This window comes from Aegilops tauschii, chromosome 4, assembly GCF_002575655.3.
Source record: "Aegilops tauschii subsp. strangulata cultivar AL8/78 chromosome 4, Aet v6.0, whole genome shotgun sequence".
Classification (NCBI taxonomy): domain Eukaryota; kingdom Viridiplantae; phylum Streptophyta; class Magnoliopsida; order Poales; family Poaceae; genus Aegilops; species Aegilops tauschii.
The window spans coordinates 90017727-90035042 of NC_053038.3; the positions used below are offsets into that span (position 1 = coordinate 90017727).

Consider the following 17316-nt stretch of genomic DNA (forward strand, 5'->3'; position numbering starts at 1 on the left):
AAAAAAGAAAACCGAACGAAACCCGTCCTAGAAAAACCCGGAGAAAACCGCCTAGAAAAATCAGTCAAACCATCCCAAAACCCATAAGAAAAATAAATGAACGATGTGAACGTGATTATTGCAGACGAAAAAGAATTAAGCTAAATGGTCGGCCCATTACAACAAAACTCACTTCAGGTACCACGGGTACATGGCATCGTCAGATAACCTTTCGCCCACCGTGCCTGAGCTCGTTGAACATCTGAACTAGTAATTCAAGCGTGCGTTGCACACTTTTGAGATGAAGTTGTGCGCTCGTTTCCACCAGCTTTATCTTAGGAAAAAAGAAAAAAAATCATGTCCATCTAAAAAAACATTTCCTCACCTTCATCTAAAAAAACTCTCACCCCATCTAAAAGAACAATGAAAACCTTTCTAAGAAACCTCATCTCCATCTAATTGTCCATTTTTTTGCTCCTCGTGTCGCCCCTTCTTTCCCCTTGATGGGTTTAATTGTCCATTTTTTTGCTCCTCATTGTCTTTCTCTCTTCTTCTTCCTCCTCTTGCTCTACTTGTGTGAACTCTAGTTGTCACTACCGGCCAATCGGCCTTGTTATCATCAACGAGGTTAGGTATTAGAGGCACACGTCGATCTACCGAAAATCAAACAATCACAGCTAATCGAGATTTGTTAACAAGCATCAGACTTGGTGCAAGTGAAGTGTGAACCAACTCCAAATTGGATTACACAGGGAATTTGGATAATTCACTGCTTTATAACAAAATAATGTATAAGATGAGGAATTCGACCTCAAACCTTCAATTTATGAAATGTTCGAACAACAAACTTGGTACAAATATAAATCAAGAAAACAGATATGGAATGTAGATTTAGGCTGTAAGAAATAGTTGCCAGCTCTACAATACTTGCCCGGGCGTACTACTACATCATACTTCCTATCTAGACAAATTTAAGACAAGTAATTCGGGACGGAGGTAATATTACATAGTACTAGCAACATGCCGACCATGTAGCCTTAATTCAAACTACTAATAAAGGTTGGCTCTGTGTTGAGGAGCAGCACAAGCAGAGCGTGTTGCTCACCCAGCACGTTGTGATTTACTCCCAATATTCATTTTCCAAGAACGCACCTGCCAGCAAACGCAACATCACATCGCAGCTTATGTACTCACGCCAGTTACAAGAGTAGTGTTTCCTATTTGGAAAAGAATGGCAAATACAGGCCTGGTTTGGTAGCACAGTTTTTTTAAAACCACAGTACTCCAGAACTTAGGTATTCCAACGCGCAGGAAATGAATACTTCGATTTTTCAAAACTGTCATTTTTAACAGTTTTGGTAATGCTACCCAAGTGTTTGGCCGGCATACACTTGGCCGGCATTGTCTTGCCGTAATTTTGACCGACAGATACGCATGGATGACAACTAGACCTAACTCAGCTACACCTAACGAGCTACATGACCCGATTAATCAGCGTGTGGTAACAGCCACTGGCTGCATGCATCCTCGCCATGCACGATGTCAACACATCCTCATCTAGATGTTAGGATCCGTAGCAGTCTACAGCTATCCCTTCTATGTCTCTCCCTGCCTCCTGCACTTCTACAAAGGATGTGAAGGAAGTGTACCCTACCTCCTGCATTTCTACGAAGGATGTGAAGTATGTGTGCACGCGATGATTGAGGGCTCCGGTGGGAAGAGGAAATCCAGCAGCTGCGTATGGATAGCTGATCGCTGACCTGGAAAGTTGCGGAAGCGATTGATCGTACCGCACTATGCGCGCATGGAATTTGCTAATGCCTGATGGGCCCGATTGACCGGGTGTCTCTCCTAGAAAAACCAATCTACTTACTGATTGGATACCTGATACCTCACTCCAAAAAATTATGCTAATGGGTTTGCAGGTGACATGGCGGCCGGAAGAAGATGGATGGACTCGCTAGAAACAATAGCAGGGGAGCAACAAGGAGGCGCTCGCATTTCTCGGTTTAGAAAAAAGAGGCCAGGGCCTCTTTTTGAAATATAGCAGAAAAACCACGGTTTCAGGAATACTACGGTTTATAATGTTAGATGTGTATAGTCCCTTTTCGGTATATCCCCATTGTATAAGGGGTTTTCTGCACTTTACCATACCTGTATATGTAATGGCCTTTGGCCCTTAGGAAATACTAGTTGTTGTTCATCTAACATGGTATCAGATGCTAGGTTAGCCTCTCCCCCGCACGATGCAACTCCGTGCGTGCTCCATCCTCATCGCCGCTAGGCTCCATCTCTAGTCTCCGGCTGTCGTCTTCTTCGCCTCGTCCTCGTCAGGACCAGCGTCCCGCTGTTCGTCTCCTCTCGAGCAGGTGCTCTCGTGCTCGATTTGGCTGCAGCCCGAGGCTTCTCTGCTTCTCGGGCAGATTCGTGCGGGAGGCCGGCTTCCTCTGCTTCTCCTTGTCAGCTCAAGGCCAGCGCCTCCACCGCCTCCGTTCCATCTCCCCTTGGCCGCTGCCACTGCCCCGTTCGGCCGGCCGCCGCCGCTGCCTAGTCCGGCCGCCGCCGTCGCCCGGTCCAGCACCGGTCCTCCTCCGACTCCCTACTTCGAGCATCCTCTCGATCCAGTTCGCGTTGGGGGTTCGTGTCTCCGCCCTCTATTTCCCTGGCCGTGGGTGCTCTCTGTGGCCTCGCTTGCTGCCTGATTCGAGCGATACCCTTGATCCAGATCGAGTCGGGGGTCCGTTGACCAAAAAAAAAAGCGAAGCGAATAGCAGTCGGGAGCCTTTCTCATGTCTTCTTCGGGCTATGTCGCTGTCCCTCAGTGCTCGGTGATCTTCGATGGCACCAACTATGCTGAGTTTGTGGGTTTCATGTGTATTCACATGCGCGGCCTTCTGCTGTGGGGCGTTCTCTCTGGCGAGGTACCCTGTCCGCCCTGCCCTGTTGCTCCGGTGGCTCCTACCCCGCCGGTCCCGCCAGTGCTTGCTGCTGATGCTTCTCAGGCTGATCGGGATGCAGCCAAGGCACTTGATGATGCTGCAGTTGATGCTTATGATCAGCAGGTATCCACCTATTCTGATGCTCTTTCCTTCTATCGGGATGATCTGTCTGCTTACACTCAGTGATGCAATGATGATGCTCGAGCTGCTGTTGTTCTCACCGCGAGTGTCCTCCCTCAGTTTGCTTCGGAGTTCATGGGCCTCGACACTGTTGCAGCGATGTGGTCTTATCTTTGTCAGCGCTATCAACCCTCTGGAGATGCTCTATACCTATCTGTGGTGCGTCAGGAGCATGCTCTTCAGCAGGGTGACTCTTCTGTTGATGAGTTCTACTCACAGTGCTCTGCCATCTGGCGTCAGCTTGACTCTCTGCGGACAGTTGTTTGTGGAACTTGCCGTTGCTGTCAGACTACGAGGTCTGACCTGGAGTTTCAGAGGGTTCATGAGTTCCTATCACGTCTCCGCTCTGAGTTTGAGCCCCGACGTGCTCACTTGCTTGCTCGTGGTCGTGTTCCTATCTCGGAGGTGCTTGCCGAGCTTCGTGCTGAGGAGACCCGCCTTCGCTCTGCCGGGTTGCTGGTGGTTCCGTCTGTGTTGGCTGCTCGGGCTCCTGTGTCTGCTCGGCTCACCGCTCCACCGCTCCTACCTACACCTTCAGGGGGGTGGGTCGCCCTTCTTATGCTGAGAGGGGCCAGTCGCGCCATGACACCTTCTGTGGCTACTGCTCTCGGCCAGGTCACCCAGACTCTGATTGCCGTGAGAAGAAGCGAGACCAGAGGCGCTCCTCTTCTAGTGGGACTCCTGGTTGTTCCTCGACTCCGTCACTCACTGACCAGGACATTGTGAGGCTCAAGCGTCTCTTGGCTTCCTCAGGCTCTTCGTCGACCGGTTCCGTTGTTGCTGTGACTGCAACAACCCCTCCATCACCTCCGGCACCTACACCGTCAGGTACATCTTCGTGGGTTTTGGATTCTGGAGCTTCCTTTCACATGTCTTCTGATTCGTCAGCTTTGTCTTCTCTTCGACCTCTTGATACTCCTATTAATGTTCTTACTGCCGATGGCACATCTCTTCCTGTTGCTAGTCGTGGCATTCTTTCCACTCCGTCCTTTTCTGTTCCTGGTGTTTCACATGTTCTTCGCCTTATCATGAATCTTTTTTCCGCTGCCCAACTTACTGATTCTGGTTGTCGTGTCATTCTTGATACCAACTCTTGCTCCATTCAGGATCGTCGCACCAAGGCTTTGGTTGGTGCTGGCCCCCGGCGCCGTGAGTCAGAGGGCCTTTGGGAGGTTGACTGGCTTTGTGTTCCTTCCGCTGCCACCACTTCTGCCAGCTCTCATGCTCTTACTGCCTCCTCGTCTGCATCTTTCCAGCAGTGGCATCATCGTCTTGGTAACATCTGTGGCTCTCGCTTGTCATCATTAGTGCGTCAGGGCCTCTTGGGGTCTGTATCTGGAGATGTTTCTTTACATTGTAATGGTTGTAGACTTGGCAAACAGACCCAGCTACCTTATCCTACCAGTGAGTCGGTATCTCAGAGTCCATTTGACTTAGTTCATTCTGATGTCTGGGGTCCTGCTCCCTTTGATTCGAAAGGTGGTCATCGCTACTATGTTTTGTTCATTGATGATTTCTCTCGCTACACTTGGCTTTACTTCATGAAATCTCGTAGCGAGGTTCTCTCTATATATAAACGATTTGCTGCTATGGTTCACACCCAGTTTTCCACGCCTATTCGCACTTTTCGTGCTGACTCTGCTGGCGAGTTTATCTCCCAGCTGTTGCGTGGTTTTCTCGCGGAACAGGGTACTCTTGCCCAGTTCTCATGTCCTGGTGCTCATGCTCAGAATGGCGTTGCAGAACGTAAGCATCGTCATCTGCTTGAGACGTCTCGTGCGCTGATGATTGCTGCTTCTCTTCCACCCCATTTTTGGGCTGAGGTTGTTTCTGCATCCACCTATCTCATCAACATTCAGCCATCGACTGCCCTGCAGGGTGGTATTCCTTTAGAGTGTCTCACTGGTCGTTCTCCTGACTACTCAGCGCTTCGTATGTTTGGATGTGTGTGCTATGTCCTTCTTGCCCCCCGCGAACGCACCAAACTGACTGCTTAGTCGGTTGAGTGTGTTTTCCTTGGCTACAGTGATGAGCACAAGGGCTATCGTTGTTGGGATCCTGTTGGTCGTCGATTGCGCATCTCGCGTGACGTGACCTTTGACGAGTCTCGCTCTTACTACCCACGTCCTTCTTCCTCGTGCTTCTCTGTGGACGATATTTCTTTTCTTCTCCTTCCTGATATACCCTGCTATGTGCCTCATGTGTCACCTCTTCCTCCAGCACCTCTCACTCAGTCTCATTCACCACCGACACCACCTTCCCCATCCTCCTCCTCCACCTCTCCACCATCCTCTCCAGTTCATCGCCCTCTCTCACCATTTCCTCTCCACTATACTCGACGCCCTCGTACCGAGGATGCTTCCCCTGATGCGCCTTCCACCTCTGGTGCACCTCCCTTCACGTCTCCCACAGTTCATAACCTCCGTGCTCGGCCTCGCCCCCCTCCTGATCGCTATTCTCCTGATCGGTACGGTCTCTCTGTTATTGCTGAGCCCACTTCCTATCGGACTGCCATGACTCAGCCTGAATGGCAGCTTGCGATGGCCAAAGAACTTGCTGCTCTTGACCGCTCTAGCACATGGGATCTGGTTTCCCTCCCTTCCGGTGTTCGTCCCATCACCTGCAAGTGGGTCTACAAGATTAAGACTCGCTCCGATGGTTCTATTGAGCACTACAAAGCTCGTCTTGTGGTCCGTGGTTTTCAGCAGGAGCAGGGACGCGATTATGATGAGACATTCGCTCCTGTTGCCCACATGACCACTGTCCGCACTCTCCTTGCTGTGGCTTCTGTTCGTCATTGGTCTATCTCTCAACTTGATGTCCAGAACGCCTTTCTCAACGGCGAGTTGCGTGAGGAGGTGTATATGCAGCCACCACCGGGGTATTATGCTCCTGATGGTATGGTCTGTAGACTTCATCGCTCCCTCTATGGTCTCAAACAGGCCCCTCGTGCCTGGTTCGAGCGCTTCGCTTCTATGGTGACTGCTGCTGGCTTCCTGCCCAGTGACCATGATCCGGCGTTGTTTGTTCACACGTCTCCTCGTGGTCGGACTCTTCTCCTTCTCTACGTTGATGACATGATCATCACTGGTGACGACTCTGACTACATTTCCTTTGTTAAGGCTCGCCTTCGCGACCAGTTCCTTATGACTGACCTTGGTCCACTTCGCTACTTTCTTGGGATTGAGATCTCCTCGACCTCTGATGGCTTCTACATCTCCCAGGAAAAATATATTCAGGATCTTCTTGCTCGTGCCGCTCTCGGTGATGAGCGCACTGTTGTGACTCCTATGGAGCTCAACGTTCAGCTTCGTGCCTCTGATGGTGACCCTCTTCCTAATCCCACTCGCTATCGTCATCTCGTTGGCAGCCTTGTCTATCTTGCCGTCACGCGTCCTGACATCTTCTATCCTGTCCACATCCTGAGTCAGTTTATTTCAGCCCCACTGCTATCCACTATAGTCATCTCCTCCGTGTTCTATGATATCTTCGTGGCACGATCTCTCATCGCCTTTTCTTCCCCCGCTCCAGCTCTCTCGAGCTCCAGGCCTACTCTGATGCTACTTGGGCTAGTGATCCTTTGATCGACGCTCGCTGTCTGCTTACTGTGTCTTTCTTGGTGGCTCTCTTATTGCCTGGAAGACAAAGAAACAGACTGCAGTTTCTCGCTCGAGTACAGAGGCTGAGTTGCGAGCCATGGCTATGCTGACGGCTGAGGTGATCTGGTTACGGTGGTTACTTGAGGATTTTGGTGTGTCTGCTACTACCTCGACTCCCTTACTGTCAGACAGTACCGGTGCTATCAGTATTGCGCGTGACCCGGTGAAGCATGAGCTCACCAAGCACATCGGTGTGGATGCCCACTTTGTGCGTGCTGCTGTGCAGGATCAGACTCTCGCTCTTCACTATGTGCCCTCTGAGTTACAGTTGGCGGACTTCTTCATGAAGGCACAGACTCGAGCGCAGCATGGTTTCTTTCTCTCCAAACTCAGTGTTGTTGATCCACCATGAGTTTGAGGGGGGGTGTTAGATGTGTATAGTCCCTTTTCGGTATATCCCCATTGTATAAGGGGTTTTCTGCACTTTACCATACCTGTATATGTAATGGCCTTTGGCCCTCAGGAAATACTAGTTGTTGTTCATCTAACATATAAAACTTCAGTTTTTCTTGACACCAAATACCAAACGCATCAAAGTATTTAAAACTATGGTTTCTAAAAAGAAGGGATTCTCTGAAAACTCCAAAAATACGGTGCTGCAAAATGTAGTGAGTGATAAAACCTTGTGTAGACTATACATAACACTGCAGCACCGAACACTAAAAATGGTTTCCCGCAAGAAAAAAAGAACACTAAAAATGGTGATTACCTTAGTACCCTCTGAGATAAGCTTCCTTAATTCCATGCAGCCCTGCAGCCACTTCCTGCATGTTGGGGCGCTCGTTCGGGTATGACTTGGTGCAGCGAAGCCCGATGTTTAGCACTGAACTTACACAGTCCAGGTCATTTTCCTTCACGGCCACTAGAGTTTTTTCAGGAAACTCAGGCTGATCTTGAAGTACTTCAGGTTCAATAATTTCTGATATCCTGGCAGGAAAATTCATTTCAACGAATTTCACAATGTTTAGTCCATCTTTGAACATATCATCTGTCGGCCTCTTCCGTAAGAATATCTCAAATAGAACAATTCCAAAGCTGTAGACATCGCTAGCAGTCGAAATATGACCACCTGTTGCACATTCTGTAGTTCACATGCAACAATAATGTAATTCCGGTGTTAGTATGAGCAGAAGTTACTCTCAGTTTAAATAATACAATACGAAAATATGAAAACTGGAATTACCTGGAGCAACATATCCAATAGTTCCATTTATCGCAATTGAAGAGGCTGAGTATGAATCATTAGATGATGATACCGTTGAATCAACTACAAACCTTGCAAGACCGAAATCTCCAACATGAGCTGTCATGTTGTCATCCAAAAGAATGTTGCTAGGCTTCATATCACAGTGAACAATAGTTCCTTGGTTGTTATGGTGTAGGTACTCCAGTGCATCTGCTATATCCACAACAATGCTTAGCCTTTGAGCTACTGTAATATATATCAAATCTAAAGAGCTCTCATAGTCTTGAGTTGAGTACAGTAGTCCATGCAAGTCTCCACGAGGCATGAACTCATATACTAGAGCTTTGAAATCATTTCCATTAGAATCAATGCTTGAGCATGCAGTTAGTATGGGAACCAGATTACGATGCCGCACATTTCTTAAGACATTACATTCTGCAATGAAGCTATTTGGTGCTCCCCTTGTCTCCAGGTTGAAGACTTTTATGGCAACATAACTTCCATCTTGAAATAGTTTTCCTTGATACACAGTACCATATCTCCCTCTTCCAATTATGCTGGACGTTGAGAACCCCTCTGTTGCTCTAGCTATATCACTGAAAGAAACTTTGGGAAGACTTCTATCAAGTGATGGCGAAGACATGGATTTTCTCTTATGTCTCCCCCTCCAGAACAATAAGAGAAGTACGACCATCGCAAGTGAGACCATGCAAGCTATTGGGATTAACACTTTGAGTACAGCAAACAGTTTGTGATTTCTTGAATTTGAAGGCATAACAGAACATGCCATTAAGTGTAACTGCAGAGCCCCACCACAAAGCCCATGATTTCCTTCGATCCGCAGAGCAGTTACATTCTTGAAGATTCCTTCTTTTGGGACCTCCCCCTCGAGATGGTTGAATGACAAATCTAGTTGCTCAAGATATTGTAGGTTGCCAAGAGACACTGGAATTGATCCAGTAATGTTATTATGGGAAACACTGAGAACTTTTAGGCTACTTATTTTGCTTAATGAAGTGGGGATGCTTCCACTGAAAACATTCCAGTCCAACTTGATATCTTCCAAACTTGCACACTCACCCAAAGTGCTAGGAATATCTCCAGATAGTCTATTTGTAGAGAGTTCTAGGTTTGTGAGTTGTTTGGCATTACCGATGTCGGTAGGAAGTTGTCCATCGAAGTTGTTAAAAGATAAATAAATTTCCCTTAGTGTTGGAATTCTAAAGATCTCCATTGGTACTAAACCATGAAGATTGTTGCTGGACATGTTCAATATTTCAAGGTTTTGAAGCTTTCCAAAGCTTGGAGGTATGTTGCCAACAAATTGGTTCGAGTCTAGAAGGAGATATGCCAACTGAGATAAATTGGAAAGGGAGGATGGAATAAACCCTGTAAAGATGTTATCAGCTAAACCTAGTATTTGCAAATTTTTGAAAGCTCCTAACCATTGGGGAATGGTACCTGTAAATCGATTGCTATTCATTCCTAAAACAATCATGTTCGGAAGGTTCGCTATGCCAGAAGGGAAACCCCCTTCCAATTGATTCCGCCCCAAATATAGATGTTGAAGCTGAATGGAAAGGTTGGATAATGAACTTGGTATCTGGCCTTCTAGATGATTCCCCTCTACCGAGAAGGCATTTAGCTTAGTACAATTGGTTAAGCTGTTCATAAACTCCCAATCTTGCTTGTTACGTGCTTGGAGTTTATTGAACTCAAGGTTTAACCATGTGAGTTCGGAAAGTTTGCCAATGGACGGAAGCACCGATCCTGTGAAATTATTTTTTGATATATCAAAAATGTGTATCTGGGATGCGTTGATCAAAGAAGATGGGATTTTTCCATGAAAGAAGTTATTGGCTAATGCGAAGTTTTGGAGACTGGGTAGAGAGTTACCAAGATTGGATGGTACCTCACCACTTAAATGATTTGGACCAAGGTTAAGGGTAACAAGAGTAGAAAGGTTCAAGATGGCCTGTTGAAACATGCCTGTCAATTGATTGCTACCCACGTTCAGAATATGAAGCGCAGGTAACTTTGCAATCTCATTCGGGATGTTGCCCTCAATATTATTAAACGCAACGTTAAACTGGTTTAGCACTGTGATGTTGGCAAGAGAAGCAGGGATGGTTCCAGTCAGATTGTTAACTGGAAGTTGCATCACTTGAAGGTAAGGAGGCAAGTCTGCAGGAATTCGCCCAACTAGTTGATTTCTATCCAGCCATAGAGCCTTGAGGTTGGAACAGTTTGCCAGACTAGGTATCGTCCCTTGCAGTGTGTTATTGCTCAGGTAGAGGTTTTGAAGGCGATGCAAATGACCAAGGGATGGAGGAATTGTCCCAGTAAACCCATTTGTCGGTAGGAGTAGATGTTTTAGGAATGTTAGATTTCCAAGTGAAGGAGAGATTTGACCGACTAAACCTCGATTTGTAAGGTTAAGAGAAGTGACACGGTATGGATTCTTCATCCTGCAATGAACACCTTCCCAACTGCAAGAGTGGGTACTGTCATTCCAGGACATCAAGGATTGCTTTGGATCGAGGGTGATTGCATCCTTGAATTCAAGCAGTGACAATTGGTCTGTCTCATTTCCATACAGGGAGCCACAGATGATGACATGTCCATTGCAAACAATGAGCCCCAAGATAAACTGCATGATTGTAGTAATCTTCATGTCTGGCTAGCTGTCTTTGTTGAAGATCTTGATTACATGGAAACAAAAAATAAGGGCATTTTAGATAGCCAATAGTTGATGTTAGCGAAAAATCATTTGTCATGTCAAGTACTACCTAACCAATTATACTTCAATCCCTCGCTCAGGACTTGCCTACTGTCTTTCTGCAAGTAAGTAAAGAACAACATAAGTGAAATTACAGACTTCCAGCCAACGCAAATTTACACAATAACCATAGTCTTTTACTAATCTGATAAGATTTGAGATATCTGAATCCTACAGTCCTACAATCATGTGAAAGCTTTTGGTTCACGAACCTGCTGCCTAAACTACTGAAGCAGATGCTAGAAAACCCAATCGCATATGGACCAATATGTTACGTGTATGGTCAATTCTGAAAATTATTATACAATAAATTATTATTTTTTAAATTTAGTCACGGATAACCTGTTATAAGGAGATACAAAACATGCACCTTCTTCAGATCCATCCCAAATTGTGATTAGGATTGATTATGATATTTTTTTACTTCAGATATACTTTTTCACCATCCGGGCATACAGAATCATCATACTACAGGTAGGAGTGAGGAAGATGTTGAAAAAGGTGGAGGGAGAAATACGACCCATACAAAGTTGTTTGTGGGAATCATCCTTGTTGTTATTTAAATCAACTAACAAGCACCATGTAGCTCCTCGAATGAGCCACCTAAAAACACTTGGATAAAATTCGGTGGAACTCTAAAAACAAGACTGTTTACAAGACGCAAAAGTTAGTAGAGATTAACGCACCTTGAGTTCATGTCCACCACCATCATCCTGCCGTCGTTAGACGGTTGCACAAACATCCCCCAAAACGGCGTGATCATGTCATCTGAACTGCCATAGCTACAAGTAACTAGTAGCTGCTTGGTTACCCCTTAACTTATAGGCATGGCAATATCTACTTCAGGAAGAAGGTATCAAACTTTAGCCTTTTAACATCCAATACTTTTCGAGAAACTAAACTATGCAATTCCCTACACAACTACCCACTAGTGACCAACGAACCCATGTCCCCGAAAGAAAAAGGAGAGAGTGACAGCATACACATATTGCTTGTCTCTGTTTACACGATGACATCAGGATATCCTTAATGAGGACGCGACGATTCTTGACATGAGGAACGACAGAGAGAGCGGCAGCAGGCCTGAATTCTCGACCAAGCTGCCGGCCGAGCAGGTGTGGACATAGTGCCAGCCCTGGTGCTCACGGATCAAGGGTGACAGTGTGATTTGCAGCACCACATGTTCCCACCTTGGACCCAAACAAAGCATGGATGCACTGTTTCACACATTCATGACTAGAAAATTCCATGCCAGGTTAGAATGCAAGTCTCTATCAGCAACCAAAACGAGAATATGATACCACCATCCGATCTGCTGACTATGGGACCAGCAGGGGCGATTTCCTACCTGAACAACCTCTCACACTGAAGGTAAATCGGTAAAGGAAAACTAAGCAGATTAGCAGAAGGTCGTCCATTCCTTGCCTCTCCCTCACCTTGCGGACCAGAGCACAGAGCCCCAAGCGCGGACTGAAATCCAGAAGATGGCCGAATTTGTGCTGCCCCTCCTCCGTGAGAGGTGAGAGCACCACCTTCTCCCTCGCCAACCCCGCCACGGCCCCTGCAGACCGCCGCCATGCTCGTACGGGATACGGCGCGAATGAGATCACGGACGTGGGGGTGGATTCTGTGCGCAGTAACCGGAGGAGGCCAGCAACGACGGCGGCAGAGAGGAGGGGAAACGAAACGAGGTCAGGCCAGGCCGTCGGACTGACATGGCGTGTTTCAGACTTGACCCCACATGTCAAAGGCTACATCCCTTCCCTTGTTTGCCTCAAAAAAAAAACATCCCTTCCCTTGCGATGCCGGAACCCACGTCCACGTTGTCAGTCACCATAGCACACTTGAAACCGAAATCTTCGAGCTAAAATGATTTGAATTGAAATCTCCGATGGATATACTACGGGAGAGAGGAAACTGAAGGAAACGTGGCTGATTTCTAGGTGCGCTCATGGAGTTTGAAAACCCACGAGCAGCTATTTCTTCCCCCAAACTGACGAGCCAACTTTTAATCCACCCATAACTTAAAAAAAGGTTTTCGCCCCGCTTTATATATAAAGCAACCATCAAAGTCAAGGTGAAAACTTTCTGCTTTTTCGGAGGAAATTAAACACGGAGAGAAAATATGAAAATGAAAATGGATATTTGCAAAACGGAAATGGAAATGGAATTTTTTATACGGAAACGGAAACGGAAACAATAATCAAAACAGTTTTTTCCGAAAAAGGGTTTCCCCCCGCTTTGTATTACAAAACAACCAACCATACAGCCAACAATAGGTGCTGGGGCGGAATCAGCACAATCACACCCAAAAAACGAAAGAGAAATAACAAGAGAAAAAATGCCGACAACGGCGGATCGACGGAAACGAAGAAGCTTCACGACCACTACCCCCACCGAAGATCTCCCACCAAGCTCCACGGCTCCGAAGCACCGGTAGCAACACCTCCAAGAAGGATCGCGACAATGACGACGTTGTTGCCAAGGGTATCCCCCGGTACGCGACGAGGCGAGAGGAAGGGTCGCCCCCGACGCCCTCCAGGAAGTTTCGGCGGCAACCACCGGCGTCGCCGCGTCGGTGTCGGACAGGCCGACAGGGGTTTACCCCGATCCCAACCTTCACCTCGGATGCTCCAGAGCCTGCCACCAAACCGACCACCATCTTGCGCGACCATGGTCATGAAGCCTCCACGTTGTCTCACCACGGCACCACGAAGTGAGGCCTGCACAACGGGGAATAGGAGCCGGGACTAGGGACCGCAGCACCGTCGGCACGCGGGAGGGCACAACCTCCACCGTCAACGACGGTAGCCGACCGGACACAATAGCAGGAGCATACCAGGCCCGTGGGCCCACAGGCCCTACCGGGACCTCCACGCCCATAAAGCTCCCGCCATCGCGCAGTAGCAGGCATGCCGTCGGCGTCGTCGCCCCCGTCCGAGCTGCTCCTCCTCCACACCACACAGACAACGACGAAGCCACACTGGGGGCCGGCCCCTAGGACCCAGATGGGGCCTGCAGGGCCCAGATCTGGGCCAGGGGTGCGTCGCCGGCCAACCAGCACCACCACGTCGTCTCGCCGCCAAGGGGCCACGCCACCACCTCGCGCGCCGCCGGCCACTGCCGCCGGGTCGCCGAGCCGAGGAGCACCGCCGCCGCCTCCATGCCCCAGGCAGGGAGCCGCACGCGCGGGGACAGGCAGTCCCGCCGCCGCCAACACCACCCGGCCAAGCGCCGGGGGCGATTGTCGGCGGTGGCAGGGAGGGAAGGGGAAAGGAGGGCGGCCGAAGGGGGGAGGGGCTCGTGCCGCCCCGGCCACCTCCCGGGGAGGCGGCACGAGGGCAGATCCGGGAGGGGGGGAGGGGGCGGGGACGACCGGCGGCCGGCGGCGGCGGGGGCCCTAGGAAGGTCGGCGGCGGCGGGGGGAGGGTGGGAGGAACCCTAGAGAGCGGGGACGGCCGGATAGCTTGTGTTCAAGAGTCACGCGCGCAACTTGGTCCGGAACAATGTTTTCCGGTGGAATAGACGTGGAAATGGAACTTTTCGTTTCCGTGAATATGAAATTTTCGTTTTGACTATAGCCTTGTGGCTACTTTGTAGCCCAGCCACCAAACAAGACACAAAGACACAATGAGTATAATGGATCATTTGAGGCCGAACTTCTACTACCACACATGTACTCAGCTTGACTCTATATGCAATTATCCAATACTACGCTAAGTTGCTAGCATAATGATATTTTTGTAGCCATGTTAACAATTCATTAAAAAAAGTGTGTATTTCTCTATGATTCAACGATTTTTTAAGTTTCGGTCAACGCCCGCTTCTATTTCCGTGTTTGCTTTGTATTCGCTCCGTGTCCATTTCCGGTAGTATCTGTTTTCATATTCATTTTCGGGGTTTCTCTATTCGTTTCCGCTTTTGCAAAAAAAATATGAATAATGTAAATTTTTGTGAAGTGGGGGACAGGAAAACGAGAGGCAAATGGAAAATGATGTAAATTGCAAGGAGATGAGATTTGTGATTAGGAACCTGGTATATGTTGAAGATCTTCCCCGGCAACGGCGCCAGAAATTCCTTTTGATGTCGCTTGAAGCTGCGTCGGTATTTCCCCAAAGAGGAAGGGACGATGCAGCACAGCGGCGGTAGGTATTTCCCTTAGATTTGAAACCAAGGTTATCAAACCAGTAGGAGAACAAAGCAACACAACATAAACAGCCCCTGCACACAGATAACAAATCCTCGCAACCCGGCGTGTTAAAGGGGTTGTCAATCCCTTCCGGGGTACGGCGCCTCAAGATAGGCAAACGGACGTGAGATAAATTGTAGTAGATTGATAGATCGAACGGCAAATAAAATAAATAGAAATAAAACGCAACAAGATATTTGTGTATTTTTGGTTTAATAGATCTGAAAATAAATGCAAGGAAAAAGTAGATCGCAAAGGTAAATATATGAAAAAGAAGACCCGGGGGGCCGTAGGTTTCACTAGTGGCTTCTCTTGAGAAAAATAGCAAACGGTGGGTAAACAAATTACTGTTGGGCAATTTATAGAACTTCAAATAATTGTGACGATATCCAGGCAATGATCATTATATAGGCATCATGTCCAAAATTAGTAGACCGACTCCTGCCTGCATCTACTACTATTACTCCACACATCGACCGCTATCCAGCATGCATCTAGTGTATTAAGTTCATGGAGAAACGGAGTAATGCAATAAGAACGATGACATGATGTAGACAAGATCTATCTATGTAGAGATAGACCCCATCGTTTTATTGGGGTATTTATAGAGCAAAGAGGCGGTCCGGGGGTGATGACCCACAAGTATAGGGGATCAATTGTAGATCTTTTCGATAAGTAAGAGTGTCGAACCCAACAAGGAGCAGAAGGAAAGGACAAGTAGTTTTCAGTAAGGTAATGTCTGCAAGTGCTGAAATTTTAAGTAGCGGAGTAGTTTGATAGCAAGATAATTTGTAACGATCAAGTAACGATAATTGTAACAAGTATGCAACAAGGTAGCCCAATCCTTTTGAGGCAAAGGACAGGCCAAAATGGTCTCTTATGATAAGCAAAGTGTTCTTGAGGGTACACGGGAATTTCATCTAGTCACTTTCATCATGTTGGTTTGATTCGTGTTTGCTACTTTGATAATTTGATATGTGGGTGGACCGGTGCTTAGGTGTTGTTCTTACTTGAACAAACCTCCTACTTATGATTAACCCTCCCGCAAGCATCCGCAACTACGAGAAAAGTATTAAGGATAAATTCTAACCATAGCATTAAACTTTTGGGTCCAATCGGTCCCTTACGGAATAGCGCATAAATTGGGGTTTAAGCTTCTGTCACTCTCGCAACCCACCATCTATTTACTACTCGACAATGCATTCCCTTAGGCCCAAATATGGTGAAGTGTCATGTAGTCGACGTTCACATGACACCACTAAGGGAATCACAACATACATACCATCAAAATATCGAACACATCAAATTCACATGATTACTTGCAACATGATTTATCCCGTGACCTCAAGAACGAAAGTAACTACTCACAAATAATAAACATGCTCATGATCAGAGGAGTATTAAATAGCATCATGGATCTGAACATATAAACTTCCACCAAATAAACAATATAGTAATCAACTACAAGATGTAATCAACACTACTAGTCACCCCCTAGCACCAATCTATAGTTCCGGTAACAAGATTGAATACAAGAGATGAACTAGGGTTTAAGATGAGATGGTGCTAGTGAAGATGTTGATGGAGATTTCCCTCCCCAAGATGGGAGAGTTGTTGGTGATGATGATGACGGTGATTTCCCCCTCCGGGAGGGAAGTTCCCCCGGTAGAATCGCTCCGCCGGAGAGCAAAAGTGCTCTGCCCATGTTCCGCCTCGAGACGGCGGCGCTTCGCCCCGAAAGTCTTCTCTTTATTTTTTTAGGTAAAAATGACTTATATACCAGAAGATGGGCACCGGAGGTAGGCCGAGGAGGCTACAACCCACCAGGGCGCGCCAGGGCTGCCTAGCTGGTGGCCCTCCTATGGTAGTTATTGGCTCCAATATTTCTTATATATTCCATAAAAAATCTTCGTGAAGTTTCAACTTATTTGAAGTTGTGCAGAATAGGTGGCCTGACGTAGCCTTTCCAGGTCGAGATTTCCAGCTGCCGGAATTCTCCCTCTTGGTGTGTGCCTTGCAAATTATGAGGGAAAGCATTATAATTACTCCAAAAAACATTATTATGTATAAAAACATTATAAATAACAGTAAGAAAACATGATGCAAAATGGACGTATCAACTCCCCCAAGCTTAGGCCTCGCTTGTCCTCAAGCGAAAACCCAAATAGAAAAACATGTCCACATGCTTTGAGAGAGGGGTGTCGATAAAAACAAAATACGGACATAGAAGCATCATGTTGATTATTATAACAACAACAAATTTAAACATAATACTTTTATCATAGAACTTCTATCATACACTTCCCGAATGAGTAACAGTTCATCACAGAATCGAAGTATAAAGAAAAAACTCTATTAGAAACCAACAAACTATGTTCTCAGTCAACTTTGCAACTACCATTCAT

The 17316-nt window shown here is 47.1% G+C and overlaps 1 protein-coding gene across 3 annotated transcripts; it reads right to left on the minus strand.

Annotated features, from left to right (window-relative positions):
- Positions 1-783: 783 nt before the first annotated feature.
- Positions 784-12467, minus strand: LOC109744042 (receptor kinase-like protein Xa21). 3 transcript variants are annotated; one of them, XM_073496330.1, is made up of 6 exons: positions 12159-12467; positions 11409-11562; positions 10733-10781; positions 7941-10644; positions 7467-7838; positions 784-1131 (listed from the first exon to the last, which is right to left on the minus strand). In XM_073496330.1, exons 4-5 carry the CDS (start codon positions 10615-10617, stop codon positions 7468-7470), a joined length of 3048 nt encoding a protein of 1015 aa, XP_073352431.1. In that variant the 5' UTR covers positions 10618-10644; positions 10733-10781; positions 11409-11562; positions 12159-12467; the 3' UTR covers positions 784-1131; position 7467. The 3 variants fall into 3 exon arrangements, with proteins under 3 accessions (XP_073352431.1, XP_020158724.1, XP_073352432.1); XM_020303135.4 differs by having other exon boundaries at positions 11409-12462; XM_073496331.1 differs by lacking the exons at positions 10733-10781; positions 11409-11562 and having other exon boundaries at positions 1004-1131; positions 7941-8153; positions 12159-12427.
- Positions 12468-17316: the final 4849 nt, after the last annotated feature.

Coding starts and splice junctions, on each gene's coding strand:
- LOC109744042 (XM_073496330.1), bottom strand. CDS start 10,617: ATGAAGATTACTACAATCATGCAGTTTATCTTGGGGCTCATTGTTTGC. Junction 7,839..7,940: donor TATTGGATATGTTGCTCCAG/GTAATTCCAGTT, acceptor TGTGAACTACAG/AATGTGCAACAGGTGGTCAT.